This window comes from Aquarana catesbeiana, linkage group LG02, assembly GCF_042186555.1.
Source record: "Aquarana catesbeiana isolate 2022-GZ linkage group LG02, ASM4218655v1, whole genome shotgun sequence".
Classification (NCBI taxonomy): Eukaryota; Metazoa; Chordata; class Amphibia; order Anura; family Ranidae; genus Aquarana; species Aquarana catesbeiana.
Window position 1 is genome coordinate 579,009,373 of NC_133325.1, and position 27,939 is coordinate 579,037,311.

At 43.6% G+C, this 27,939-nt stretch overlaps 1 protein-coding gene across 2 annotated transcripts in view; it reads left to right on the plus strand.

Moving 5' to 3' along the window:
* The window catches only part of CEP85 (centrosomal protein 85), a 62,005-nt gene extending 35,513 nt beyond the window's left edge, over window positions 1–26,492 (plus strand). For both annotated transcript variants that reach the window (XM_073616139.1, XM_073616141.1), the window contains 6 exons: window positions 2,554–2,708; window positions 2,787–2,916; window positions 2,988–3,038; window positions 20,450–20,557; window positions 23,202–23,427; window positions 26,045–26,492. In XM_073616139.1, the coding sequence (XP_073472240.1) occupies window positions 2,554–2,708; window positions 2,787–2,916; window positions 2,988–3,038; window positions 20,450–20,557; window positions 23,202–23,427; window positions 26,045–26,205 (831 nt within the window). In that variant the 3' untranslated portion in view covers window positions 26,206–26,492. The remainder of the gene's footprint in view (window positions 1–2,553; window positions 2,709–2,786; window positions 2,917–2,987; window positions 3,039–20,449; window positions 20,558–23,201; window positions 23,428–26,044) is intronic.
* The last annotated feature ends 1,447 nt before the right edge of the window (window positions 26,493–27,939 follow it).

The following is a 27,939-nucleotide window of genomic DNA, read 5'->3' on the forward strand; positions in this document are numbered from 1 at the left end:
ATGGTGACCGACTGAGAAGTCAGCCCAGTTCTTCAGAAACCCAAACCCCTCCTTACTACACCAGCTCCTCAGCCACTTGATTACTTCCTTAATCTCCCTCTGCTTTTCTGCTGTGGCTCAAGGTACTGGTAGTATTCCTGAGAATACTGACTTGGAGGTCCTTTTCCTCAATTTAGCTGCTAAGTCCCTAAAATCTTTCTTTAGGACACCCCATCTGCCACTGACTTTGTCATTGGTGCCAATGTGCACCATGACAGTTGGGTCTTCCACAGTCCCTCCCAGTAATCTGCTCACCAGATCAGTGATGTGCCGAACCCGAGCGCCCAGTAGACAACATACATGTCGGCGCTTCAGGTCTTTTGTCACAGATTGCCCTCTCTGTCCTTCTAAGAATTGAGTCCCCTACCACCAGAATCTGTCTATACTTTTCCTTTGCTCCCCCCCCCCCCCCCCACTCTCACTGGAGGAGTTCTTTCCCTGGCAGCTAGGAGAGTCCCTCAGCTCCAGCAGTGCTGGTCCCTGACTGGTTTCTCCAATGTCACTCAATGGAGTGTACTTATTGGGATGTTCCAGCCCAGGTTTGGCCTCCCTGGCACTTCCCCTCTATCCTTCCTGTCACCCATTTACTCTTTTCTAGTGCCTGCACCTCTTTGTCTCCACCCGCCTCTGTGCTGGCCACGTTCCCGGCTCTTCTTTAGTATGGAGGGTCTTCTCAGTGCTGACACTTGCTTCCCTAGATTCAGAACCTGGGCTTCCAGGGAAACAATGTGCTTACATTTTGCACAGCAGTATTCGCTCTCGATCGGATGATCAAGGAATGCATACATGCTGCAAGATGTACACTGAGTCGCATCTCCACACCCGCCAGTCAACATACCTACAAATTTAATGAGGATTGGGGATTATACCCTGTCCAAATTGCCTAACAACTAACTTCCTGACACTAATACTCAACAAGACAATACACAGGCACTAGCAGACCGAGTGTACCCTCAGGTACACAAAACCCTCAGGAACTCGCATAAACTGTCAGTCATGTTTTGTAGTTTGGACAAGTGTGGCGTTAAAACAAAGGAAATACTTTATATGTACGTCATTGGGCAAAGCCAGGCAGAATGTCCGTCTGAAAGGCAGTATGCGCAATAAAGTGTATTAATGAAACACAAAATTAATCGTGTGTAGACTGCTAGCTGACGCTAACAGAGGTAAGTGACTGTGAAGTGGTTATTTTTATTTCTTTACAACCACTTCACAGTCACTTACCTCTGTTAGCGTCAGCTAACAGTCTACACACGATTAATTTTGTGTTTCATTAATACACTTTATTGCGCAATACTGCCTTTCAGACGGACATTCTGCCTGGCTTTGCCCAATGACATACATATAAAGTATTTCCTTTGTTTGTTTTAGCGCCACACTTGTCCACACTATTTTTTCCACAATTTGTCTGATTGTTGTGTTGGCTGCTCTCACCATCTTCTGGTTGGCGCATTATTATTCTTGAGGTTTTGTAGTTTGAGTCTCTGTGTAGCCTCCTTTGTCATCTGACACTAGCAGTCAGTCACCTTCAGTGCCGCCGCTTCACTGATCAGCCTCACACTCTCCCTCTGTTCTGCACTTCACTTACCCGCCACCTCTCCCTGTCAGCCTTCCACCTCCCGGTCCTGCTGGATGTCCTCCCGCCTCCTCTGTCGGGGTCTGAGGGGTGATTAATGTCCTCAGTACACCCGCTCCACAATGTCCCGCTCTGCCGCCGCTGTAGGTCCCCGGGTCATCCGCTGCCGCTTTCGGCCGTGGGGGGGGTCCGGATGTTTACTTTGTTGTCTCCATGTAAGATGTATGAAATGTGATTTGCTAATTTTTTTTTCTCAGATTTCCATATATGCTTGTAGTTTGGAAATGTTATACAATGTTGCTCATAGAAACTGAAACTTTTTTCCATCTAAGAATATACTATGACCATGATGAAATGGAGAAGAAAGTTGCAAAATAAAACAATGAACCAATATCGAGCATAGATTTATAAAGTTAGAAACAGAATATTTTGATATAGCTCCAGGTTTGACAAGGAAGGAGAGGACACTCTTTTTATGGTTTAAAAAAAAAAAATAAATAATTTTTTTTTTTTTTTTTTTTTTTTTATATTTGTTAGGTTTTCTTTGACATAATATGCAAATCAAAGGTTACCCCTTTGGTCTGCAAAATAATGAAACTTAATACCATGTAACAATGTTGTTACATGGTATTTCTCAAGAAAGCTTCTAAAAAATTAAGCTTAATTCTACACAGCTGCAGGGGAAGTGGCGCGGGATAGGAGATACAAGTTGCAAGTTTTTATATACAGTATGTATGTGGATATAGATCTACAGATAGACAGCTGTTCTCTAGTCTGATGCTTGTTGATTGACCTCTGCTTTGACCACCAAGTCTGGAACTGCTTGTAACTGTGACATTTGCTGGACAGTTGAATTGTACAGAACAACTCTATAAAACAAACACTGCTGTGTGAATTCTGTTGACAGGCTGTATAATGTCATGTTTTATTTCTATCAGATGAAAGAACTCCAAGAGAAGAATTGCCTTCTGCAGGAGCAAGTGGGTGACCTAGAAAAAAAACTTTCAGAAGCTAGAGCAAACTGTAGGGAGAATGAAACTAAGCTTGCAGCTGAGAATTTCAAAGTACAGGAGCATCTGAATACTATTGAAAGGTACCCATTAAATAAGATGCACATAGCCAAATGGCTTCCTCTGCCATCTTCTAACGTTTGGAATGATCTGCTTGTTAGTTTGCAGAAGGAACTAAAAAAGCTGGAAACCACAGACTGGAAAGTGGAAGAAAAGAGGTTATTCCAGGAGGCAGAGGATTTAAGACGGGAAATAGAATCTCATCAAAAAGAGCAGGAAGGCTTAAGAAAGGTACATACTTCTATAACCTGAGATCCTCCAAAAAGGAACCTATGAAATTCTCACTTATATCTATTTTATAGGTGGTGGAAAGCCAAAAGAAAAAGCTGGAGCAGATGTGCAATAAAGCAAAGGTAACAAGCCATTTATTATGTTGTTCCCTTCTCTAATTGACATTATACATGCATTTTTAGTGAACCATAGCTGTGAAAAATAATGGACTCTATGTAATTAATACAGCTTCTGAAAGTATTTATTTTACCTCACATGCTCCTAATTAGACTTTTTTTTTTTCTACCTTTTACGTGCTGCCTGATAACAGGGTTGACCAGAGTGCTTGAGCAGTTTAAACCATGTAAATATGGGGTGACCATTGTAAGTGTTGCCGTTTTTGTCCAAACTCCTGTCGTGGTCACTTTTGCTGGGCAAATTAGTCTGCATGCAAATATGGGAAAAAAAATGAATGAAGGCATAGGAACACGAGTCATGCTGAATACGATTGTTGCATATGTCAGCCACAAATGGTTGTCGGAATACAGACAGTCCCCAGGTTACAAACAAGATGGGGTTTGTAGGTTTCTTCTTAAAGCGGAGTTTCACCCAAAAGTGGAACTTCCGCTCGTATGTCTCCTCTCCCCCTCCGGTGCCACAATTGGCACCTTTTCGGGTTAGAGGGGGTATAGGATACCTGTCTTTGACAGATATCCTGTTCCTACTTCCGGGAGGCCGCACTGCGGCCCGTGACTTCACTGTGGGGCTCCCTCCTGCTCCCCTAGTCGCCGGGCCAGTAGCAGAGAGGAACGGGGCCTCGCACATGTGCAGTAGGGTTCCCGGCGTGAAGCTGTAAGGCTACACTGCCGGGTTCCCTTACCCGCAATGGCGGCAGCAGCACCTGACAGCTAATGGAAACATCAGCTGCAGTGCTGACATTGCTGGACTCCAGGATAGGTAAGTGTCCTATTATTAAAAGCCATCAGCTGCAGTATGTGTAGCTGCCTTTTTGCTTTTTAATTTTTTTTTTTTTTTTTTTTTTTTTTTTCTTGGGCGGACCTTCGCTTTAAAGTTGCAGTCAGTTCATAATTTGTAATAAAAACATCTTTGCCATTCTGAAGCTTCCTTCCAACTACTTTGCAAATTATTTTACATATACTGTGATTCTGTACTTGCCAAATATGCTGCAGAAATCTCCCTCCACTGAGTCTGGCTGCATCCATTTTAACTGTGGGCAGCTGAAGCTGCTGCCTGTCCACTTCCTGGATTCACACAGAGGCACACCTCCAGCTCTGCAGCTCTTATTGGCCCTCTTATGACTCACCCCCACCCCCTCCTTCCCTTCCTGGCAAACTCTCAAGAGAGTGAGAGAGCTGTGCATGTCATAAGCCTACCAGACAAACAGGAAGTGGGCTGTATAAGGTATTTACTGGCAGAAACAAAATGTTTTACTATCCAAAGTTAAAAAAACAAGGGGCAGAAGAACTAATAGGTGGAAAGATGAAAAAATGACTAAATTTTCACTTTAAGTTGGAACAGGCAAATTTTGTAAGTATAAGTCCAGCCAAAACAATAATTACTTTTTTTTTGTTTTGTTTTTTTGTTTTTTTTGATAGCGTAGGGAAGGTTTACCACCCCTGTAACATTTGTTTTGCTGTCTGTGCCCCTGTTCAGAAGATTTCACCTCACTTTCTGTTCCAATGACAATTGGATTTTGAAAATTTTGGGTTGTTGTGGAAACAAGGATTGGTGTTAAAGCATTAGTGGAGACACACTTTTCCACGGATAACACAGGAGTGAATTTCCCTTCCTAGGGGTAGATTTCCTCTCCCTCCCTGTTGTCTCTCTCTGTTTGTAAGTAGGAGTCATTTTGTAAGCCAGATGTTTGTAACTCGGGGACTGCCTGCCTTTTTTTTTTTTTTAACAAGTTGCAGACTTTGAGCATACTAGACGCACCCCCAAAAAACGTAATCTTTGTACACAGGGTATTCTGGTACGTACAGTACTTCTGCCCTGCTGCCGGCATCCCCCTATGATTAACCACTTACGGACCGCCCACCATCATTATGCGGCGGCACTTTGAAGTGGAATATCGTTGTTATGGCAGCAGCTAGCTACCATAACCTGGTATCCACTTCTTCAGCGGGCGGTCCGTTTTCAGATAAAAGTGGACTCGGGCGGATTAGCCGCAAGATCACTTTTATCGGTGGCGGGAGAGGGCTCTCGACACTCTCCGGTGCCCTCCGCCGTTTACTGGAGCCGCCGGCAGCGGCGAACGCGTCCTCTCCCCTGCTTGGAGCTGAGTGAGGGGAAGATGGCCCCCACCCGGCTTCATACAATTGCAGGGCAGAAGCGTCGTCAAAACATCACTTCCGCCCATAGCTCTTAAAGGGACATTTTTTTTTTTTTAATTGCATTCTAGTGTAAATGTGAGATCTGAGATCTTTTTGACCCCAGATCTCACATTTAAAAAAGGTCCTGTCATGCTCTTTTTCTGTTACAAGGGGTGTTTACATTCCTTGTAATAGGAATAAAAGTGACACAATTTTTTTTTTTTTAAAGAACAGTGTAAAAATAAAAAGTAAGATGAATAAGGGGATGAATAAGGCCCCTTTCACACTGGGGCGGTGGGGGCGTCGGCGGTACAACAGCGCTATTTTTAGCGCTGCTGTAACGTCGTTCTTGCAGTGGTATTCGGCCGCTAGCGGTGCGGTTTTAACCCCCCGCTGGCGGCCGAAAAAGGGTTAAAATCCCTCGTACAGCGCGGCTATAGCTGCGGTATTGCCGCGGTATAGCCGCGCTGTCCCATTGATTTCAATGGGCAGGAGCGGTGAAGGAGCGGTGAATACACCGCTCCTTCACCGCTCCAAAAAAGCGGTTTGCAGGACTTTTTTTACCGTCCTGCCTGCGCACCGCTTCAGTGTGAAAGCCCTCGGGCTTTCACACTGAACAAACAGCGGAGGCTGTTTAGGGGCGGTTTGCAGGCGGTATTTTTAGCGCAATACCGCCTGCAAACTGCCCCAGTGTGAAAGGGGTCTAAGGGGAAAAAAAATTTTTACGCGCTGCGTCCCGCCGAGCTCACGTGCAGAAGTGAACACATACGTGAGTAGCTCCCGCATATGAAAACGGTGTTCAAACCACACATATCACCGCGATAGTTAGAGCGAGAGCAATAATTCTAGCCCTAGATTTCCTCTGTAACTCAAAACATGCAACCTGTAGAATGTTTTAAACGCCTATGGAGATTTGTAAGGTTAAAAGTTTGTCGCCATTCCAAAAGCAGGTGCAATTTTGAAGAGTGACATGTTGGGTATCAATTTACTCGGCGTAACATCAACTTTCACAATATAAAAATAAAAATGGGCTAAGGTTACGGTTTTATTTTTTAATTCAAAAAAGTGTATTTCCAAAAAAAAAGTGTGATTGTAAGACCGCTGCGCAAATACAGTGTGAAAAAGTATTGCAACTGCTATTTTATTCTCTAGGGTGTTAGAACCCCCAAACATTATATATAGTTTTTCTAAGTAATTTTCTAGCAAAAAAAAATTCTTTTAACTTGTAAACAACAAGTTTGAAAAATAGGCCCGGTCTTAAAGTGGTTAATGACAGCTGCATTGCTGAGTACACAGGGAAAGTCCGAGCAGCAAGAGCTGTAAAAAAAAAGCAGTCAAACAATGTTTCTCAACAACATTGCTCAGCCATGAATACAGAAAGCTATAATGAAACATTGTTTCATTTTGTAACTTTATTTTTTCGTCTACAGATCGAAGGGATAAACTAGATCTGCAGATGAAAGTTCCCGACCAGCCACCGCAGTTGTACTGCGGCAGGTTGGCTCCCCTGCGTGAATCGCTGTCATTGTACGTCGATCGCGCCTGCCGTCCCCGCGACGATCGGATTTTTTCCGGAACTCATCAGTCTCCGGGCCCAGGCCAATGATTTCCAGGCCTGGACCTGGTGATCGGTTCTGGCAAATGGCAGACTGTCCTCTGCTTGTTTACTGTAAACACAGGCAGAGGAAATGATGTCCTCTCCCCTCCTGGAGCCCTTTTTGGTTCCAGTGCAAGAGGAGAAGACCTCTACTGGGAGTACACAACACTACACTGACACCAGTACACGTAGGCACACTTTTAACCCCTTGATCACCCCCCGTTAACCCTTTCACTCCCTGTGTCACCAATTGCAGTTTTCAGATTTTTCACTGATCACTGTATTGGTGTCACTAAACCGCGTTAGGGTAGTTAGTGATAGGCCCAGGTAGGTTTAGGGTACCCCCCATTAACCCTCTGATCGCCCCCAGTTAACCCTTTCACCCCCTGTCACCAGTGTCACTAGTTTAGTGTACAGATGTTTTTTTTTTTTATCACCGTTTTGGTGTCCTGGGTGCCGCTAGTAAGAGTCAGTCAAGTCTTTTATAGCGTCAGTGTACGCGCCGTATATTGCCTAATAAGGGTTTAACCCCCTGATCACCCCCCCCCCACTTAACCTTTTAACGCCCTGTCACTGTGTCTTTAGTGTAGGGTACAGATCTATTTTCTGATCACTGTATTCGTGTCACGGGTGACATCAGTTAGGTTTTAGCATCAGTTAGCATCAGCGTAAATCCCAGGCGGCGTCAGATTAGTGCCAGGTACACTAACACGCGCGCGCGCGCACACACATACTTCATATACCTCCCTTACTAGTATAGTGTCTAAATGGATCAATATCTTTGATCTGATCAGAACTATATTGGCGTCCTCAGTAGTCTAGTGTTCCCAAAAACGCAGTGTTAGCAGGATCAGCCCAGATACCTGCCAGCACCTGCGTTTTAGTCCCTCCGCCCAGCCCACCCAAGTGCAGTATCAATAGATCACTGTCACTTACAAAATACAACACACAAAACTGCAGCATTAGAGTCACGCCTGATCCCTGCTAACGCTAACAGTTCATTTTTTTTTGGTAGTGATTCAAGCAGTCGCTGACAGCCAGTTGCTCTTTTACCTGTGAGTCGCACTAGTTGTACCTATAAATTTAGTGGCCTAAATGTCCAAACAGAGATACAGTAGTGAAGAAGCCTACATGTTGCTGAGCATGACAGATGAGAGCGAAGGGGGGAGCCTCGCTGTTAGATTCAGGCTCAGTATAATAACCTGAGAGAGCAGCGGCACCCTGACAGATAGCTCCGACAATGGAGTAGTGGTCCCTGCTAAGGTCAGGCGTACCCGACACCGTTCTTCTGTTGTTGAGGTACAACAACCGCAGGGTTCTCGTATGGAGCAGAGAAGTACTAGTGCCCCTCAACCTTCTGGTGAACTGGCAAGCACCATCGGCTTAGTACATCCTGGTCGTAGACAAACCAGCACTGCAGTATCACTTGGTGACGTGGCGAGTCCTATAAGTGCAGTTTAAGCTGGTGCGGTGGCTAGCACAAGTAGTGCCCCGCAGCCAACAAGAATTCAAAGACTGGTCCGTAGAGCCCATAGTGTCCTTCCTGATGCGTTTACTACTCCTGATTGGCAACCCACCACTTCTGCAGCGCCCGTACTACCCCCAACCCCCTCCTCCCCCATTTACTGGCTAACTGGGAATTCAGGTGTAAAGAGCGGATTTTACTTCCCTTGACTTTTGTTCGCTGTTTTTCACAGAAGATCTGTATTGATCTATTGTGGACCAAAGCAATTTTATACGCTGGTCAATTTATCGCAGCAAATCCCCATTTGACCTTTGCCAGAGAATTTGCCTTGAAACCTATTATGGTGCCCGAATTTAAGACCTTTCTGGGCCTATCCCTCCTCATGGGCATTAGTAAAAAGAGTGAGTTGCGGTTATATTGGTCCACTGACCCAATTCACCATATGAGTTCTCTGCTTCCATGACCAGGACACGATATGAGCAAATCTTGCGGTTCATGCATTTCAATGACAATGAACACTCATCCTCGGGGTGACCCTGAATACAATCGGGTCCAAAAAATGTGGCCCCTCGTAAACCACTTCAAACAACAGTTTGCAGCCTTGTTTGTTCCCGATCAAGTTGTCTGCATTGATGAGTCCCTGATTAAGTTATCTAGCCACCTGTTATTCAAACAGTATCTCCCCAGCAAGCGTGCCAGATACGGGGTCAAGATGTATAAACCTCTGTGACCAAGGCCACAGGCTATACATATAGTTTTATGGTTTAAGAGGGAAAAGATGGCACTGTGGAACCCCCCAACTGTCCAGACTACATAGGGAGCAGCGTTAGGATTGTTTGGGACTTATTTGGAAAGGGGTACCACTTGTACGTGGACAAATATTACACAAGCATGACACTTTTTAGTCACCTTTTTGATTCTGGAATTGGTGCATGTGGCACTGTGTGATCTAATCGCCGGGGCTTGTAGAATCCTGACTTAGAAAGGGGGGGGGGGGCCTGCTTGAGATGCAATAATTTGCTTGCAGTGAAGTGGAGGGACACACGGAATGTGTTTGTTCTGTCCTCCATTCACGCAGATATGACAGTCGAAATTCCAACGGCGAGTGCTGTTGAGAAGCCCCTCTGTGTCCAACCTTAACATGGGAGGGGTGGACTTCAATGACCAGATGATGGCACCGTACTTAATTGCCTGTAAAAAGTGTCTGTATACTTATTTCAATTGGCTCTGCTGAATGCTTATGTGCTATACAAAGAGTGCCTCCTCCCTCCCCTTGGCTGTCCTGTCCCACCGGGGAAATTGAGAATGCAGCCAGTGGTTCCGCCAGCTGACCATAGAGATGATCGGAGACTAGAACGGCTCCTATCATCTCTATGGCCTAAGCAACCCTAAGCAACCCGAAGCTATTAGAATTTCATGACTTTGGTTTTGCCGGATATAAACCGCGCCGTTGGGAAAGCATCTTATCACACCAATCTTGATGTGGGCAGAGGAGAGATCTAGAGTGTTAGACCCCAAATTTTTCAAAAAAGAGTACCTGTCACTACATATTGCTATCATAGGGGATATTTAAATTCCCTGTGATAACAATAAAAATGATTAAAAAAAAATGAAAGGAACAGTGTAAAAAAAAGAAAAGCAAAATGAATAAATAAAAATTAAAAGCACCCCTGTCCTCCCGGGCGCAAAGGTGAATGCAAGCGTCAGTCTTGTGTCATATCTAAACCGCAATTGCACCATGCATGTGAGGCATCACTGCGAGTGTCAGATCGAGGGCAATAATTCTAGCAGTAGACCTCCTCTGTAAATCTAAAGTTGTAACCTTATATAGGCTTTTAAAAACGTATAGCGTTTTTCACCATCTATGTACTCCGCATAAGATCATCTTTTATATTTCACCAAACATTTGGGCAATATAGTGTGTTTTTGTGCATTAAAATTCAAGTGTTTTTTTCCTAAAAAATTGCGTTTAAAAAATCGCTGCGCAAATGGACCCTTTTTGGAAAGTAGACACCCCAAGCTATTTGCTGAGAGGTATGTTGAGTCCATACAATAATTTATATTTTGCCACAAGTTTCAGGAAAATTTACACTTTGTGTAAAAAAAAAAAAAAAAAAAAAAAAAAATTGTCACTAAATTAATATATTGCTCACATGTGGCATGGGTATATGTAAAATTACACCCAAAAATACATTCTGCTGCTTCTCCTGAGTACGGAGATACCAAACTTGTGAGACTTTTTGGGAGCCTAGCCACGTATAGGACCTGAAAACCAATCACTGCCTTCAGGATTTCTAAGGGCGTAAATTTTTGATTTCACTCCTCAATACCTATCACAGTTTCGGGGGCCATGAAATGCCAAGATAGCACAAACCCCCCCCAAATTACCCCATTTTGGAAAGTAGACACCCAAAGCCATTTTCTGAGAGGCATATTGAGTTTATTGGATTTTTTTATAACAAAAATTAGAAAATAATATCTTTTTTTTTTTTCTCAAAATTGTGGTCTTTTTTTTTTTTTTTCATTTATATCGCAAAAAATAAAAATCCCAGAGGTGATCAAATACCACCAAAAAAAGCTCTATTTGTGTGAAAAAAGGATGCAAATTTAGTTTGGGTACAGCATTGCATGACCACGCAATTACCAATTAAAGCAGCGCAGTGCCAAATTGCAAATCCTTCCGGTCCTTAAGTGGTTAAACCCTTCAGCCAAGGAAGCTGCCATCTTGGCCTCTGATCTTTAACTGCCATGATCTTTAACCACTTCCATACCAGCCTTATTCTGACACTCCTCTCCTACATGCTAGAAAATTACTCAGAACCCCCAAACAATTTTTTTTTTTTTTTTTTTTTTTTTTTTTTTTTAGCAGAGACACTAGGGAATAAAATGGTGGTTGTTGCAACCTTTTATGTCACATAGTATTTGCGCAGCAATTTTTCAAAAGCGTTTCATGAATTAAAAAGAAACAAAACAAAACTTAGCCTGATTTTATTTATTTATTTTGTATAATGTGTAAGATGATGTTACGCCGAATAAATAGATACTGAACAAGTCACGCCAGCCAAGTAAACTGCAGTGTTTACATCTGCCGAGGCCGGACATAACATAATATCGCCCCCGGCCTCCGAAGGTCATGGAGACTGCCAGGCATCAATCAGATTTAACCACCTAAACTCCAGGATGTCATATGACATCCACTTAAAGAGAAGTGGTTAACTGCTTTGATGCTGCACATGTGATCCGTTATGACACCAGCTATTTGGTTTGACAGTTTGGTTGAGAGCATAAGCCAATCTGACAGTTAGCATTTCTGGCATGCTTAACCACTTCAGCCCCGGAAGGATTCACCCCCTTCCTGACCAGAGCACTTTTTACAATTTGGCACTGCGTCGTTTAACTGCTAATTGTGCGGTCATGCAATGCTGTACCCAAACGAAATTTGCGTCCTTTTCTTCCCACAAATAGAGCTTTCTTTTATGGTATTTGATCACCTCTGCATTTTTTATTTTTTGCGCTATAAACGGAAAAAGACCAAAAATTTTGAAAAAAAAAAATGATATTTTCTACTTTTTGTTATAAAAAAAATCCAATAAACTCAATTTTAGTCATACATTTAGGCCAAAATGTATTCGGCCACATGTCTTTGGTAAAAACAAAAAATGTCAATAAGCGTATATTTATTGGTTTGCGCAAAAGTTATAGCGTCTACAAACTAGGGTACATTTTCTGGAATTTACACAGCTTTTAGTTTGACTGCCTATGTAATTTCTTGAGGTGCTAAAATGGCAGGGCAGTACAAACACCCCCCAAATGACCCCATTTTGGAAAGTAGACACCCCAAGGAAATTGCTGAGAGGCATGTTGAGCCCATTGAATATTCATTTCTTTTGTCCCAAGTGATTGAATAAAGACAAAAAAAATAAATTTACAAAAAGTTGTCACTAAATGATATATTACCCCAAAATACATTCAGCTGCTTCTCCTGAGTATGGGGATACCACATGTGTGGGACTTTTTGGGAGCCTAGCCGCGTACTGGGCCCCGAAAACCAATCACCGCCTTCAGGATTTCTAAGGGCATAAATTTTTGATTTCACTCTTCACTGCCTATCACAGTTTCGGAGGCCATGGAATGCCCAGGTGGCACAAACCCCCCCCAAATGACCCCATTTTTGAAAGTAGACACCCCAAACTATTTGCTGAGAGGCATGGTGAGTATTTTGCAGCTCTCATTTGTTTTTGAAAATTAAGAAAGACAAGAAAAATTTTTTTTTTTTTATCTTTTTTCAAAACTTTGTGACAAAAAGTGAGGTCTGCAAAATACTCACTATACCTCTCAGTAAATAGCTTCGGGTGTGGGGTGTCTACTTTCCAAAATAGGGTCATTTGGGGGTGTTTTGTGCCACCTGGGCACTCTATGGCCTCCGAAGCTGTGATAGGCAATGAAGAGTGAAATCAAAAATTTACGCCCTTAGAAAGCCTGAAGGCGGTGCTTGGTTTTCGGGGTCCCGTACGCGGCTAGGCTCCCAAAAAGTCTCACACGTGGTATCCCCGTACTCGGGAGAAGCGGCAAAATGTATTTTGGGGTGTAATTTCACATATTCCCATGGCATGTTTGAGCAATATATCATTTAGTGACAACTTTGTGCAAAAATAAAAAAAAAATTGTCTTTTTCCCGCAACTTGTGTCACAATATAAAATATTCCATGGACTCGACATGCCTCTCAGCAAATAGCTTGGGGTGTTTACTTTCCAAAATGGGGTCATTTGGGGGGGTTTTGAACTGTCCTGGCATTTTATGCACAACATTTAGAAGCTTATGTCACACATCACCCACTCTTCTAACCACTTGAAGACAAAGCCCTTTCTGACACTTTTTTTGTTTACATGAAAATATTTTTTTTTTTGCAAGAAAATTACTTTGAACCCCCAAACATTATATATTTTTTTAAAGCAAATGCCCTACAGATTAAAATGGTGGGTGTTTCTTTTTTTTTTCAGACAGTATTTGCGCAGCGATTTTGCAAACGCATTTGTTTGGGAAAAAAACACACTTTTTAAAATTTTAATGCACTAAAACACACTATATTGCCCAAATGTTTGATGAAATAAGAAAGATGATCTTGGGCCGAGTACATGGATACCAAACATGATAATGCTTTAAAATTGCGCACAAACGTGCAGTGGCGACAAACTAAATACATCTTTAAAAGCCTTTACAGGTTACCACTTTAGATTTACAGAGGAGGTCTACTGCTAAAATTACTGCCCTCGATCTGACCTTCGCGGTGATACCTCACATGCATGGTGCAATTGCTGTTTACATTTGACGCCAGACCGACGCTTGCATTAGTCTTTGCACGAGAGCAGGGGGGGGACGGGGGTGCTTTTTTTGTTTTTTTTGTTTTTTTAAACTGTTCCTTTTCTTTTTTTTTTTTTTTTTTTTTTTTTTTTTTTTTTTTTAATCATTTTTATTGTTACCTCAGGGAATGTAAATATCCCCTATGATAGAAATAGGTAGTGACAGGTACTCCTTTTTTTTTTTTTTTATAAAATTGGGGTCTATTAGACCCTAGATCTCTCCTCTGCCCTCAAAGCATCTGACCACACCAAGATCGGTGTGATAAAATGCCTTCCCAATTTCCCAATGGCGCTGTTTACATCCGGCGAAATCTAAGTCATGAAATGCTCGCAGCTTCTGGTTTCTTAGGCCATAGAGATGTTTGGAGCCACTCTGGTCTCTGATCAGCTCTATTGTCAGCTAGCTGAATCGCCGGTTGCATTCTCAGGTTCCCTGTTGGGACAGGAGAGCCAGAGAAAAACATGGAAGACGGTGGGGGGGGGGGGGGCATTCCCTCCCACTGCTTGCAAAAGCAGTCTAGAGGCTAATTAGCCGCTAGGATTGCTTTTACATGAAAGCCGACCGCTGGCTGAAAAGGATGATACCTAAACCTGCAGACATCATTCTGGTATAACCACTCAAAGTCCAGCAACATACCAGTACATTGCTGGTCCTTGTTGGGCATACATTGTAATCTTCTTTTTTTTTTTTTTTTTTCTTTTCTTCATGCAGCCTGTTGGCTAAACGAAAAAAAAGAGATTGATCGGTGGGTATGCCCACCATTAGAATACCTCCCTTCATCCACCCACTTCTAATGATGGGCATACATGCACCATTTATATATGCCGAAGCATGGGGGCATCCTCCCGCAAAAGGTAGGAGCAAATCGCTCCTCCGCCCCTGCTGCCCCCATGCTTCGGCATATATCACCTCCGCTGGAGTCACGGCTTTATATATCGTGGGAGCAAACGCTGTTGCTGTCAAGATAAATAAATCCGCGCTGCAGCTGAATGGCGTACCTGAAGACAAAAAAATGGTTAACAATAAAACACAGTAAACAGTAAAGTATAAAAAATTGCATACCTGAAAAGCAAACATGATAAAACATAATAACAATAAAACATTGCAGAATAGAATACAGTAAAAAAGAGCAGAACAATAGAGAGAGAATAGAGGGAGAGAACAATAAAACAACTATTTTTTTTTTTTTTTTTTTATATATATTTTTTTGTTACACTTTTTTTTTGTAACTGTAACCGGTTCCAGGTTTGGGTCTCTCAAAATGCGATGGCATCTTGGGAGACCCTTTGTTAGTGCGCCTAGTCTGTGCAATGCTGTACCCTACGCTAATACTCAACTAGTGTATGGTAGCGTTCAAAACATTCACCAATGCAAAGACCAGGATTGTCAGGACAGGAGGGACAATAATAGCGGGTGTCACACCTATATCTGCACTTGCTGCAGACACAACATCTTTTTTGGGGGGGTTCGTTGGGTAGGGGTACTCGGGAGGACATAAAGAAAATGCCTCTCATGCAGCCGACTGCATTTGGTTGGGGATGTGAATGGGGGAAGTACGGGCGCTGCAGAAGTGGTGGGTTCCCAATTAGGATTGGCGAATGCAGCAGGAAGGGCATTATGGGCACGACGGGCCTGTGTTTGTCTTCTTCTTGGTGGCAGCGGGACACTACTTGTGCTTGCCACCTCACCAGCTTGAACTGCACTTATGGGACTCGCCACGTCACCAAGTGTTACTGCAGTGCTGGTTTGACTATGACCAAGGTGTACTAGGCCGCTGGTGCTTGCCAGTTCACCAAAATGCTACCAAAAAAACTGTTAGCGATCGCAGGGATCAGGCCTGACTCTGCGAACGCTGCAGTCATGCATTTAGTGTTTTGTAAGTGACAGTGATCGATCGATACTGCACTTGGGTGGGCTGGGCCGGGCGGAGGGGCAAAACGCAGGTGCTAGCAGGTATCTGGGCTGATCCCGCTAACACTGCGTTTTTGGGAACCCTAAACTGCTGGGGACGCTAGTATAGATCTGATCAGATATTGATCCATTCAGATACTATACCACTAAGGGAGGTGTATGGTGCGTGCCTGGGTGTTAGCGGTACTGGCGCTAACCTGACGCTGCCTGGGGCGATGCAGACCCTATCTGACCCTAAAACCTAACTTATATCACCGCCGGGCGATTAGGGGGCTAAACCTTTATTCGGTAATAAACGCCAGGTGCCCTGACACTATAAAAAAATAAACTAACCAGCGTCACCCGTAACACTTATACGGTGATCACTGGTGAATGGGTTAACTAGGGGGCAATCAAGGGGTCAAAACCTTTATTAGGTAGTATATGGGGGTACCTGACACTATAAAACGCTGACGGCAAACCTATATATTTACCTCCCTAACTAGCGTCACCAGTGACACTAATACAGCGATCAGAAAAACGATCGTTTAGTGACACTGGTGACGGGGGGTGATTAGGGTTAAAACTTTATTAGGGGGGTACTCTTGACCTAAAGGGGGCTAACACTAACTTCCCTACCACACTAACTGTCACAAACTGACACCAATGCAGTAATCAGAAAAAAAAAAAAAAAAACTGCTCGGTGTCAGTGTGACGGGGGGGGGGGGGGTGATCGGGGGGGTAAACTATGCCTGGCGTGTTCTACTGTGTGTGTGTTGTGCACTCACTCGGATGTCTTCTCTCCTCGGCGCTGGAACGGAAAATACAGAGCCAAGGAGCGATGACATCACTTCCTCTGCTGCTCTTTACTATACAGCAGCAGAGGAAGGATTTCATTGGCTGAGAGCAATCGCGAGGGGGGGGGGGGGGGGCCACGAATGGGTGGCCTCCCCCTCACCTCTCATCGCTCCCGGACAGAAGCCGACTGCCTCGGGCACCGGGGGGGGGGTCCGATCGGGCACCGGGGGGGTCTGATCGGACCCCCCTGCCCGTGGGAGGCAGATCACGTACAGGTACATGATTTTGCCTGCCCGTGCCATTCTGCCGCAGTATATCTGCGTGAGGCGGTTGGCAAGTGGTTAAGGCCATTAAATCGATGGGTTTATTTCCACTTTAACCACTTCAATACCGGCACTTTTACCCCCTTTCTGCCCATGCCAATTTTCGCGCTTTGACAATTGTGCGGTCATGCAATGCTGCACCCCAACTAAATTTTTTTTTTTTTTTTTTTTGAGACAGAGCTTTCTTTTGGTGGTATTTAACCGCTTGCCGATCAGCCACTGTCATTATACTGCGGCAGGTCGGCACGATCCCCCGAGCCATCGTAGCTGTACGTCAGCTCTTTTAAGCGGGATAGCAGGCGCGCTCGCTGCACTGCGGGGGTGCCGATGATCGCGGGCACGAGAGGCAGAACAGGGATGCGTGTGTGTACAAACACATCCCTGTTCTGTGAGGAGAGGCAGATAGTGAGTTCCTAATAGCTAGGAACTACGATCTGTCATCTCCTATAGTCAGTCCCCTCCCCCCACAGTTAGAACACACACTAGGGAACACAGTTAACACCTTGATCGCCCCTAGTGTTAACCCCTTCCCTACCAGTGACATTTACACAGTAATCTGTGCATTTTCATAGCATTGATCGCTGTATAATTGTGAATCATCTCAAAAATGTGTCAAGTGTCTGCCATAATGTCGCAGTCCCGATTAACCGGTTCAATACAGGGCATTTTCACCCCCTTCCTTCCCAGGCCAATTTTTAGTTTTCAGCGCTGTCGCACTTTAAACGACAATTGCGCGGTCGTGCGACGTTGTACCCAAAAAAATTGACGTCCTTTTTTCCCCACAAATGGAGCTTTCTTTTGGTGGTATTTGATCACCTCTGCGGTTTTTATTTTTTGCGCTATAAACAAAAGAAGAGCGACAATTTTGAAAAAAACAATATTTTTTACTTTTTGCTATAATAAATATCCCGAATTTTTTTTTTTTTTTTAAACAAATTTTTTCCTCAGTTTCGGCCGATACGTATTCTTCTACATATTTTTGGTAAAAAAAATCGCAATAAGCGTATATTGATTGGTTTGCACAAAAGTTATACTGTCTACAAAATACGGGATAGATTTATGGCATTTAAAAAAAAAAAATTTATTTTTTTTACTAGTAATAGCGGCGATCGCGATTTTTTTTTTTTTTTTTTTTTTTTTTTTTTTCGTAACTGCGACATTATGGTGGACACATCGGACACTTTTGACACATTTTTGGGACCATTCACATTTATACAGCGATCAATGCTATAAAATTGCATTGATTACTGTGTAAATGTGACAGGCAGGGAAGGGGTTAACCACTAGGGGGACACAAGGGGTTAACTGTTTCCTAAGGGAATGATTCTAACTGTAGGGGGCGGGGACGTACAAGGGGAGGAGACCGATCAGTGTTCCGCTGTACTGGGAACACAGATCGCTCTCCTCTCAACTGACAGGACGTGGATCTGTGTGTTTACACACACAGATCCACGGTCCGGCCTGGCAATCGCGGGTGCCCGGCGGACATCACGGCCGCCGGTCACACGCACCGGGTCCCAAGGAACGCGGCACGCGCACGCCCCCTAGGCGGCCGGGAAGCCCAGGCCGTCATATGACGTCCACCCAGGATGGGAGATTCAATCTGTGGACGTCATTTGTCTATGGCCGGGTAGGGAAGTGGTTAAAAATCGCAGATCGCCGCCATTACTAGTAAAAAAAAAAAAAAAGCCATAAATCCCCTATTTTGTAGACGCTATAACTTTTGCGCAAACCAATCAATATATGCTTATTGCGATTATTAATTTTTTTTTCCCCAAAAATATGCAGAAGAATACATATCGGCCTAAACTGAGGAAAAAATGTGCTTTTTAACCGCTTCCCGACCACTTCACGCCGATTATACGTCGGCAGAAGGGCACATACCTGTACGTTGCCCCTTAAGAGGCGGCTTGCACGCCCAGGCCCGCCAGGAGCTTCATAAGCATGATCGCGGGTCCTGCGGATTCTATTTCTATTTCGATCATCTCACGGACAGGAAGAACAGGGAAATGCTGATGTAAACAAGCATTTCTCCGTTCTGCCTAGTGATGCTGTCGCTGATCACAGCTCCCTGTAATCGGGAGCGGTGATCAATGTTGTGTCACACACAGCCCTTCCGCCCACAGTTAGAATCACTCCCTAGGACACACTTAACCCCTACAGCGCCACCTAGTGGTTAACCCCTTTACTGCTAGTCACATTTACACAGTAAACAATGCATTTTTAATTGCACTGGTCGCTGTATAAATGTGAATGGTCCCAAAATCGCGCCAAAACTGTCCGATCCGTCCGTCATAATGTCGCAGTCACGATAAAAATTGCTGATCGCCGCCATTGCTACAAAAAAAAAAAATGAATATTTACCGGTATTATAGCAAAAAAGTAAAAAAAGCGTTTTTTTTTTTTTTTTTTCCTCAAAATTGTTGCTATTTTTTTGTTTATAGCGCAAAAAATAAAAACCGCAGAGATGATCAAATACCACCTGTTTGGGTACAGCGTTGCATGACCGTGCAATTGTATGTTAAAGTGACGCAATGCCGTATCGCAAAAAATGGCCTTGTGATTGAGCAGCCAAATCTCCAGGGGCTGAAGTGGTTAAATCACCATTTGGTTTTTTATTTTTTTCTAAACAAACTAAGAAAAATCCCCAAAATTTAATGAAAAAAAAAGTTTCTTAGTTTCTGTTTATAAAATTTTGTAAAGAAGAAAATTTTCTTCGTCACTGATGGGCTGCTTGATGGGCACTGATAGGTGGCATGGACAGGCATCACTGGGGGGCACTGACAGGCATTACCGACGGGGAAGATCACCCCTGTGAGGAAAGCCGCTTATCGGCTCTCCTCCTCATGCGCTGTCAGTGTGAGGAGAGGAATGCCAATAACCGGTATTTCCTATTTACATTATGATTGGACACAGCTGATCACGTGGTAAAGAGCCTACGTCATAGGCTCTTTACCAAGATCGGTGATGCAATGTGTCTGAGGGTGGCCTGTTCTGAAGGACGTCGTATGATGTCCAGTCAGAACAGTAAAGCCCCCACCCAGCCGTAATTCTGCTATAGGCCGGGCGGGAGGATGTTAACCTTTGTTTGATCTGCAGTTGCTATGCTGAAGCCCATGTAAACAGCTATGACACCAACCTTTTAATGGTTTGACAGTTTGGTTGAGAGTACAAGTAACTCACTGTTATCATTTATGGCATGCACTGAAAGTAACGGTTTTAAGAAACTGTTAATGTTATGGGTTTACCTGTAAAGTTGAACTAAAGGGATCAGTGCTCACCTTTTTTGCTACGGTCTCTTGTCTGAATTTTTTCCCCATGTGCTGGTTTTCAGCCATCTTCTTTGGTCGGTGCAGACTGACGTCACACCTGCCTATGTGCAGAAGCTAGTCGTTCCAGCACCCAGGGATCTGGCCAACCTCTTAGATTCCAGGGAGCGCTGCGAGAAGGCAGGTAGGTGTAGTTTATAGTAGGAGACATTGCATGTCTCTTCTGCAATAAAAAGCCTGTGTCCCATTTTAAGGCTGGTTAAAACTTATTGTAAATAAAATGTAGCAATTTCTCCAAAAGTCTTTACAAAAGTAGAATTAAAAATGATGGTTTAGAGAAATTTAAAGTAGTGTTGAAACTTACTAAAGGTGCACTATTGATGGAGTGCCATCAGTTTTCCCACACTGTAGCGTTAAGCGATCTGTAGCTTGTACAAGAAATCACAGCAGAGAGGACCTTGCCTTATCACCTTACATTTCATGCAATATGCCATGCAATATGCTTAAATCTCTGCAGGAACTGGAAGAGCAGGTCGGCCATGAAGAGGGCATGGGTCAGGCCTTAAAAGAAGAATCTCAGCGCAAAGAAGCTGTTCTGCAACAGCTGAAGGCTGCAATGAAAGAGGTAAGCCAACTCGTCTTTCTTTAACTTGGCCAAAGTTTTTCTCATTTCTTGAGGGATGCATGAATTCAGAAAACTGTTGATTATATCCTCACCTAGAAGAGGAGTAGGACACAGGCAAACAAAAAAACAATGGCAAGCTGGGTATAACCCCTCATACTTCACCATTCCTCAGTTTTTTGCTAATGTCCTAGGAAGATGGATGCCTTTTAATCATCTAGCAATAAGATTAGACTTTTCTGAGCATAGCCATTTTCGTGCCCTCAGTATTTATTTATTTTATTTTTATTTTTTGGAAAAAGGAGGCGTTGCAGGTTGCTGCCATTAAGCCCAGACTTGGCGACTTTTTCGGTTCTTATTGATGCAGTTTGCATCACTTTTAAAAATTGAGAGTCAGCCTGCTACCTCTACTAGTGCTGTTTCGTGCCTAGGGTTATTTTAGGGTCCTCAAGACTGCCATGACCTTCGTGGTGCATTGTTTCCCATCATCCTTATAGAAAACTGGAAGAACCCTGACAAGGGTTCTGTACCGTTTTCAGAAGGACTTGGGTAAAAAAAAAGTGGGCTGCTCCTGCTGTTGCTCCAGCAGTATGCCATCCATGTGGAAGGTGCACCTGTTTTCAAAGACCTCATAGACAAGTGATTGACATTCCTTTAAAAAAAACAAAAAACAAAAAAAACCTTGCTCTCAATGACAGGCCCTGGTTTGCAACCTGCCCTGGCTGTGACACTAGTCTGCCAAACTTTGGCTGGTTGGGCTAAAGTCATCAGAAGGGATGTGGTTGTTATTCAGACTGATCCTCTAATTATGGAGGGTTAGGAACTCATGCCTGCAGCCTTAAACTACTGCTTGGACTGGTTGTTAGGCATCTCCTGTCATGAACATGAGAAGAAAAGCACCTGCTTCACATGTCCAGAAGGGTTCATCCATCCTGGAGGCCAAAAAGGTATCCTTATATACTCCTAGGCCTCAACCTCCAAATCCAAGATCAAGCCTAGCACCCAGTCCACTCGCAGAACATGGACTTCAAGCCCTCGGAAAAGTCTTCCTCAGCATGAAGGATTGCCCCCACTTTCCGAAATGGGGAGACATCTGTGAGTCTTTATGGACATTTGAACAGCCAGCATCTTGGATGCTTAGGTGGAGGTGGTGGTTTCCAGAGGCTACAAGCTAGAATCCTGCTCTCCGCACCCTCCTTGGTTCATGTCTTCCAACTTGCCTGTGTTATTTATTATTATCATCACAGCACGTTACATAATGTACACATCAGCCCCTGTCCTCAAGTAGCTTATAATCCAAGGCCCCATACATACATTCATACTGTGACATTGGGGTAGTTGGCTCTCGTGGTAGATGCGTTTTTATACAAGGAATCCACAGCAGACAAACTAGATTTAAGGGCCTGGTGGCCCATTTTTATTAAAGTGGCAGAAGGCAAAATAGTCCATCATAAAGTTTCCCACTCAGGGGATCTTCTCCGGCTTCAGCAGAATACAAACATTGAAAAATGCCAAGCCACCTGGCTCATTTGCTCACTCAGCTTCAACTGCAGTACCACACTTCACCAGTCTCAGACTGTGTTGTCCAGGTCTCCTGGAGACTTGGCTCTCTAGCCTTTAGTCGCATGAAAACCTTTAGCCTTTACAACTACTTTAATACATTATTGAAACCTTTAAATGCATGTGAGCAAGGTTCAGGAAGGCAGTATTTTCAATTTGTGGGCAACATTAAGAACGCAAAGACATGGAGAATTGTTTAACTCTAAGGTTCTAAAAAAAGAGTAATGTGACCCTGTAGGTTCTACAAGTTCATTTTGAACACAGGTAGGCTGGATCACAGAGTGACATGAACATCATAAAATGTGTGTTCTTGTAACTGAACTGAAATTTTAAACAATGTTATTTGGCATTCCCAATTCTCTTCTGTTGTGTAATGTAGAGGGAAAGGGTTTTGTAGTTCAAATCAGGAAAGCAACCTGAGGTGACAATGCTGCTCCTCCACAGATACAGTGAGCTTTTACGGTATCTTAGGACAAGTGTTATTGGCAGTATCACCAGGTAGAAATGGGATAGAAAAACCTGAAAAAAGAAAACTAATGTAGCCATCTCAGTTTAGGATTATAAACTGCAATATAGTAAACATTTGTTTTTGGGTTTAGATGCACTGTAAAGAGAAACTCCATTCAAAATCAATTTCATGTTGGGAGTAGTGAGGAAGGGTTGATATCCTGCTGTATTCTTTTTTTTTTTTTTTTCTTGCAGTTTGATATGCTGTCAGGGGAACTATACATTCCCTGTGTTGTTAATTTATTATTATCCTAGTAGTCGATAAGAGAGAAAAAACAAAAATTTTTAAGATACCTTCTAGTTTCTAACACCTAAAATCTCTATAATTCATGCAATGAAAAAAACAAGCACAAGAATGAAAGTGTCTCATCAAAAGCTACTGTACAGTAAAATTGCAATACAAAATATGCATTTATTGATAATAGACTATACTTTTTCTTGCTAAATAAACATGACTATTTCTGGCTTAGTAAGGCAAATCAAAAGAACCCATAGCAACTAATAAGAATTCATTCTTCTCTGACCTAACATCGCATGTTACCATTGTTCTTTTAAAACCACATGTTTGTTTTCCCTCCAGTTGGCAATTCAAAATCAGGATCTAATGGAGCGCAATGTAACTCTGCAAGAGCAGATGCGACTGGCATGTGTAAAGGGACAGCCTATACAGATGGAGACTAATCAACTTCTCAAGCTTTTCAAAGAGATGAATCGCTGTCAAAAGGACCTACGATCTATCTGCACTCTGCTAAGCCAAAGAATGCAGGGCTCAGACCCCAACCTGTCCATGCTACTAGGAGTACACTGTAAGCTTGTCGCCATTATACTTGTATTAAAATTGTTCGGAACGTGCTAATATAGTCCATAGAGCTGAGTTGATCAAGTAAACATGTTGCCCTTAAGATGCAGCGGCAGGAGGCTTAAGGCTATACATGGTTAGTGTGGTTTTTTTTTTTTTTTTTTTTTCTCCTTCCCCAGCAGGCTGAATGAAAAGTAAATCAAACGGATTCCCCCATCCACACAAGCAAGGTGGATGGAGGCATCCTCCCCACTGTGCCATTGTATTCTGACAGCAGGGCTCTTCTAATGTCAGAATAAACTGAATATTGGCTGCAGCCAACAATTGACTTCTGTGGAACAGGGAGGGCCACACACAGATTGAAATAGAATGCATGAAGTTAAAAAACCTTCAGCCTGTACAACCACTTTAAAAGAGAATTCCTAGCACTTTAAAATAATTTGGGCCAGGTGGGGCCAAATGGTCCAGCTGCTGCTAATGTTGTAATAATACTTTTGTAACTTGTGCTACGTAGAGTTAGCAGCGCAGTTTTCTGGTAGTAGTACAATAGCCTTCCCCTCTTCTCATGGCTATAGGGTAAACTGTATTGCCTCTTTGCCATTTAGGAGAAGCCTTGTATTTTTATCAAAGGATGCAAGGCCTCTGCTGATTAACCAAGGTAGAGAGGTGGGCAGATGATATTCTCATCTTTCAGCCCATGGTGCTCCTTTTCGCTTAGAATCCCTTTTGGAGTGCATCAAGAGAGGCCAATCTCTCTTCTGATAGTTGCAGAAGAGGACCTGGATGGCTAGGGTTAAATTTAATCACTGGCTCACCTATTGCAGCTCTACTGTTCCTGTGCCTATCCCCCAAGTGACGCCTAGTACATTTGTATGGGCCACATTAGAGAAAAGTTTCCTTTTTAAATGGACACTTCCTGTAGAAGATCTACCACATTTTGTCTTGTCAAGATCCTCACAATCCCTGGTGAGGATAATCCTGTGTTAACAACCAGTAGATAAGGAGTTATAAGCACTCTGTAAAGCTCTTTTTATTCTTGACAGGCCCTGCCATGCAACCTAAGGATGCGTCCATGGCAGTCTGTCAAACCATTGCTGCCTGGACTAAGTGCAAGCCCTATAGTTCTAGTTCCATCCTTGGGGATGCCTTTGTCTACACTCACACTGTGTGAATGGCTTGGCAGGTGCAATTTGCCAAATCTAGTGTCTCTAACCACACGCGCAGGATTCTCTGGCTCAAATGCTGGTCAGATGAGCTCCCATGCAAGAAATGCTTTGAGTGGTTTCCCTTTGAAAAACGAATGCCTAGTTGGCCCCTCTTTGGATCAGTACATTTGGAGATCACAGGGGGGGTCAGAGTAATCTCATCCAGAAGAAAAAGGCCTGCACCTCTACCAGTAGATCTTCTAAAACTAATTTTAGGAAGGGTTCCTTTCATCCCTCTTAGTCTTTCAATGCCAAGTCTTTGCAAGAAGAAATGACCCTCCAAGCCAGCTAAGACTAGTGCCAAGGCCTCTTCAGAGAGATGGAGCACCCCAGCTTCTGAAAGTTGGAGAATGCCTGTTGACCACCTGGTCCCAGGAAAAATATCAGCTGCTTAGGTCCAGAGTGTCATTTTCAAGGTCTGTAAATTGGAGGTTTGCACTCTGCCTCCAATAGTTTTAACCTCTTTACTTATCGTCATGGTGAGTGGATCTTCCCAGTCACTGTTTAAGAGGCCCCTAGTGGCCTTGAAATGTTGCTTCGTAAAATGTCCTGTCTGTTTATCTAAACATGGTGTGCTGGTGATCTCTTGGATTGGACTTGGGCCTTCCTCACATGGGTGATTACACGCATTGACAAGATTCCAGTGGCAAGAATTTAGTGGACTCTTGCAGTTGGGATGACAGATGTATGCAAATAGAGGTGGCCACTCAGCCTTTACAAAGTAGTGACAGGCTAACAGCAGCTGTCGATGTTGGCATGTATCCGCACACCAAGCGATTACCTGTGGTTAGGGACTGATGAGCAACCTTAGAAGCCGTCAGATGCAAGGAATTTTCAACACACTCCTTACTTCTTCTGTAGCAGCCAGGAGTATATTTACTACTGTCAAGCCAACTGTTGGCTCTCTGCTAGAAGTCATTTTGGCACCACCAGGTCTACGTGAAAATGGGCTATCCACTCTAGTCTGATGACGAAGCGTTGTAAAAAAAAAAATAATAAAGTAGCGTCAAACAAAAAAATAAAAAATGTTCTCCCCACCTCCATGTAAATGCATGCGTCAGATGTGCCTGCATATGAAAATGACAGTTGTGCTACACATAATAGGATGGAGTGAGAGCAGTAATTCTTGGCCACAGTTAATGCTAAACTGACAACTTGCTAAGGCTTTCGATGCATCGCCTGTGGACAATTGTAGGTATCGAAGTTTGTTACGATTTATTTGGAGATCTGCTTTGGTGATGTGAATAGTGCTATCATTACTCTCCCAAGTGGACACAACCATGCAATACCTTGAAAAGTCTGTTCTTGAAAATGACAGCTATACAAGACTTTGATATTCATGTATCCAAGCATACAGATGTCTGTAGTTATTTCTTGACATTTTGTTCAAGCTAACTATACATTTTTTCTTTTCAATAGCAACATCAATTGTAGAAGACCAAGAAGAACCATCAGATTTACTGTCTCTTGAAAGGTATTGGAATGGAATAGACCAGCTTAAAAAGGATATTGAGGATTTGCGTACTACCATAAGTGATCGTTACGCCCAGGACATGGGAGATAACTGTGTTACACAGTGAAAGACTTTCAGAACTGGCCTGTATCACGATGCCTGCTTACCTGCACTAGATAGTTATGACTTTTCTAGGATGAAGAGGACTCCATTTCATGGCATTAAAAGCAGGCAATGTAAATCCTTATCCTGGAAATGAAGAAACCAAGTTTAAAGGGGAAGGCCTACATTGCACACTACTGACTTGGTTATTGAAGAAATCTGACATCACAGTTGGACTTGGAATCTGTGTTGTATGTAAAACAGTTTTTTGGTTGTTTCATTTTATTTTTATTTAATAAACTATTTCATGCAGCTTGTATTTTATATATACTCAGGATTAGGGATGGGCGAACGGTTCGGCCCGAACTTATGCTCGGGCCGAACTTTGGTTGTTCGGATGTTCTGCGAACACCGAACAATATGCGGTGTTCGGAGAAAATTCGGAACACCGTTAAAGTCTATAGGACACTATCATGAAAAATCAAAAGTGCTAATTTTTAAGGCTTATATGCAAGTTATTGTCATAAAAAGTGTTTGGGGACCCGGGTCCTGCCCCAGGGGACATGTATCAGTGCAAACATTTTTTTTTTAAACCGGACGTTTTTTCGGGAGCAGTGATTTTTTTGATTTTTTTTAATGCTTAAAGTGAAACAATAAAAATGAAATATTCCTTTAAATATCGTTCCTGGGGGGTGTCCTATAGTATGCCTGTAAAGTGGCGCATTTTTCCCGTGTTTAGAACCGTACCACAGCAAAATTACCTTTCTAAAGGAAAAATTGTCATTTAAAACTGCTCGTGGCTATAATGAATTGACGAGTCTCAGCAATATAGATACAACTAATTGAAAAAAAGAGCATGGGACCCCCCCCCCCCCAGTCCATTACCAGGCCCTTTGGGTCTGGTATGAATATTAAGGGGAACCCTGAACCAAAATTAAAAAAAAAAAAAAATTGCGTGGGGGTCCCCCTAAAATCCATACCAGGCCCTTCACGTCTGGTATGGATTTTAAGGGGAACCCTGCGCCAAAATTTAAAAGAAAATGACATAGGGGGTCCCCCCCCAAAAGCCATACCAGACCCTTATCCGAGCATGCAACCTGGCAGACCGCAGGAAAAGAGGGGGGAAGAGAGAGAGCCCCTGAACTGTGCCAGGCAACATGGGGAGGGTGCTTTGGGGTAGCCCCCCAAAGCACCTTGTCCCCATCTTGACTGGGACAATAGCCTCATCCCCGCAACCCTTGCCCGATGGTTGTGGGGGCCTGAGGGCGGGGGGCTTATCGGAATCTGGAAGCCCTTTTTAACAAGGGGACCCCCAAACGCCCCCCCGTGCAAAATGGTAACGGGTACATTACATTGTACACAGCTTGGGACAAGTCCTTTTATTATTGTTTTCCCCTGGCGTCAGAGGGGGGCGGGGCAACCGGTTTACGTAACCGGGTGGCCCGCCCCCCTCTGACACCAGGGGGAGCCATGGGGAAGTCCCTGTGCTTCAGAGGGGGCGGGGACACCCGGGTACGTCACTGTGTGGCCCCGCCCTCAGTTATATAACAACTGTCAAAGGCGCTGAAGTGTCATATGGCGGATCAGTGGCGTTGTTTTTTTGTTTTTTCTTAACATTTTGACACTTTTTTTGTGAAATGGTACAGGTACAATGTACCCGTTACCATTTCACACACGGGGAGGCTGGGATCTGGGGGTCCCCTTGTTAAAGGGGGCTGCCAGATTCCGATAAGCCCCCAGCCCGCAGACCCCCACAACC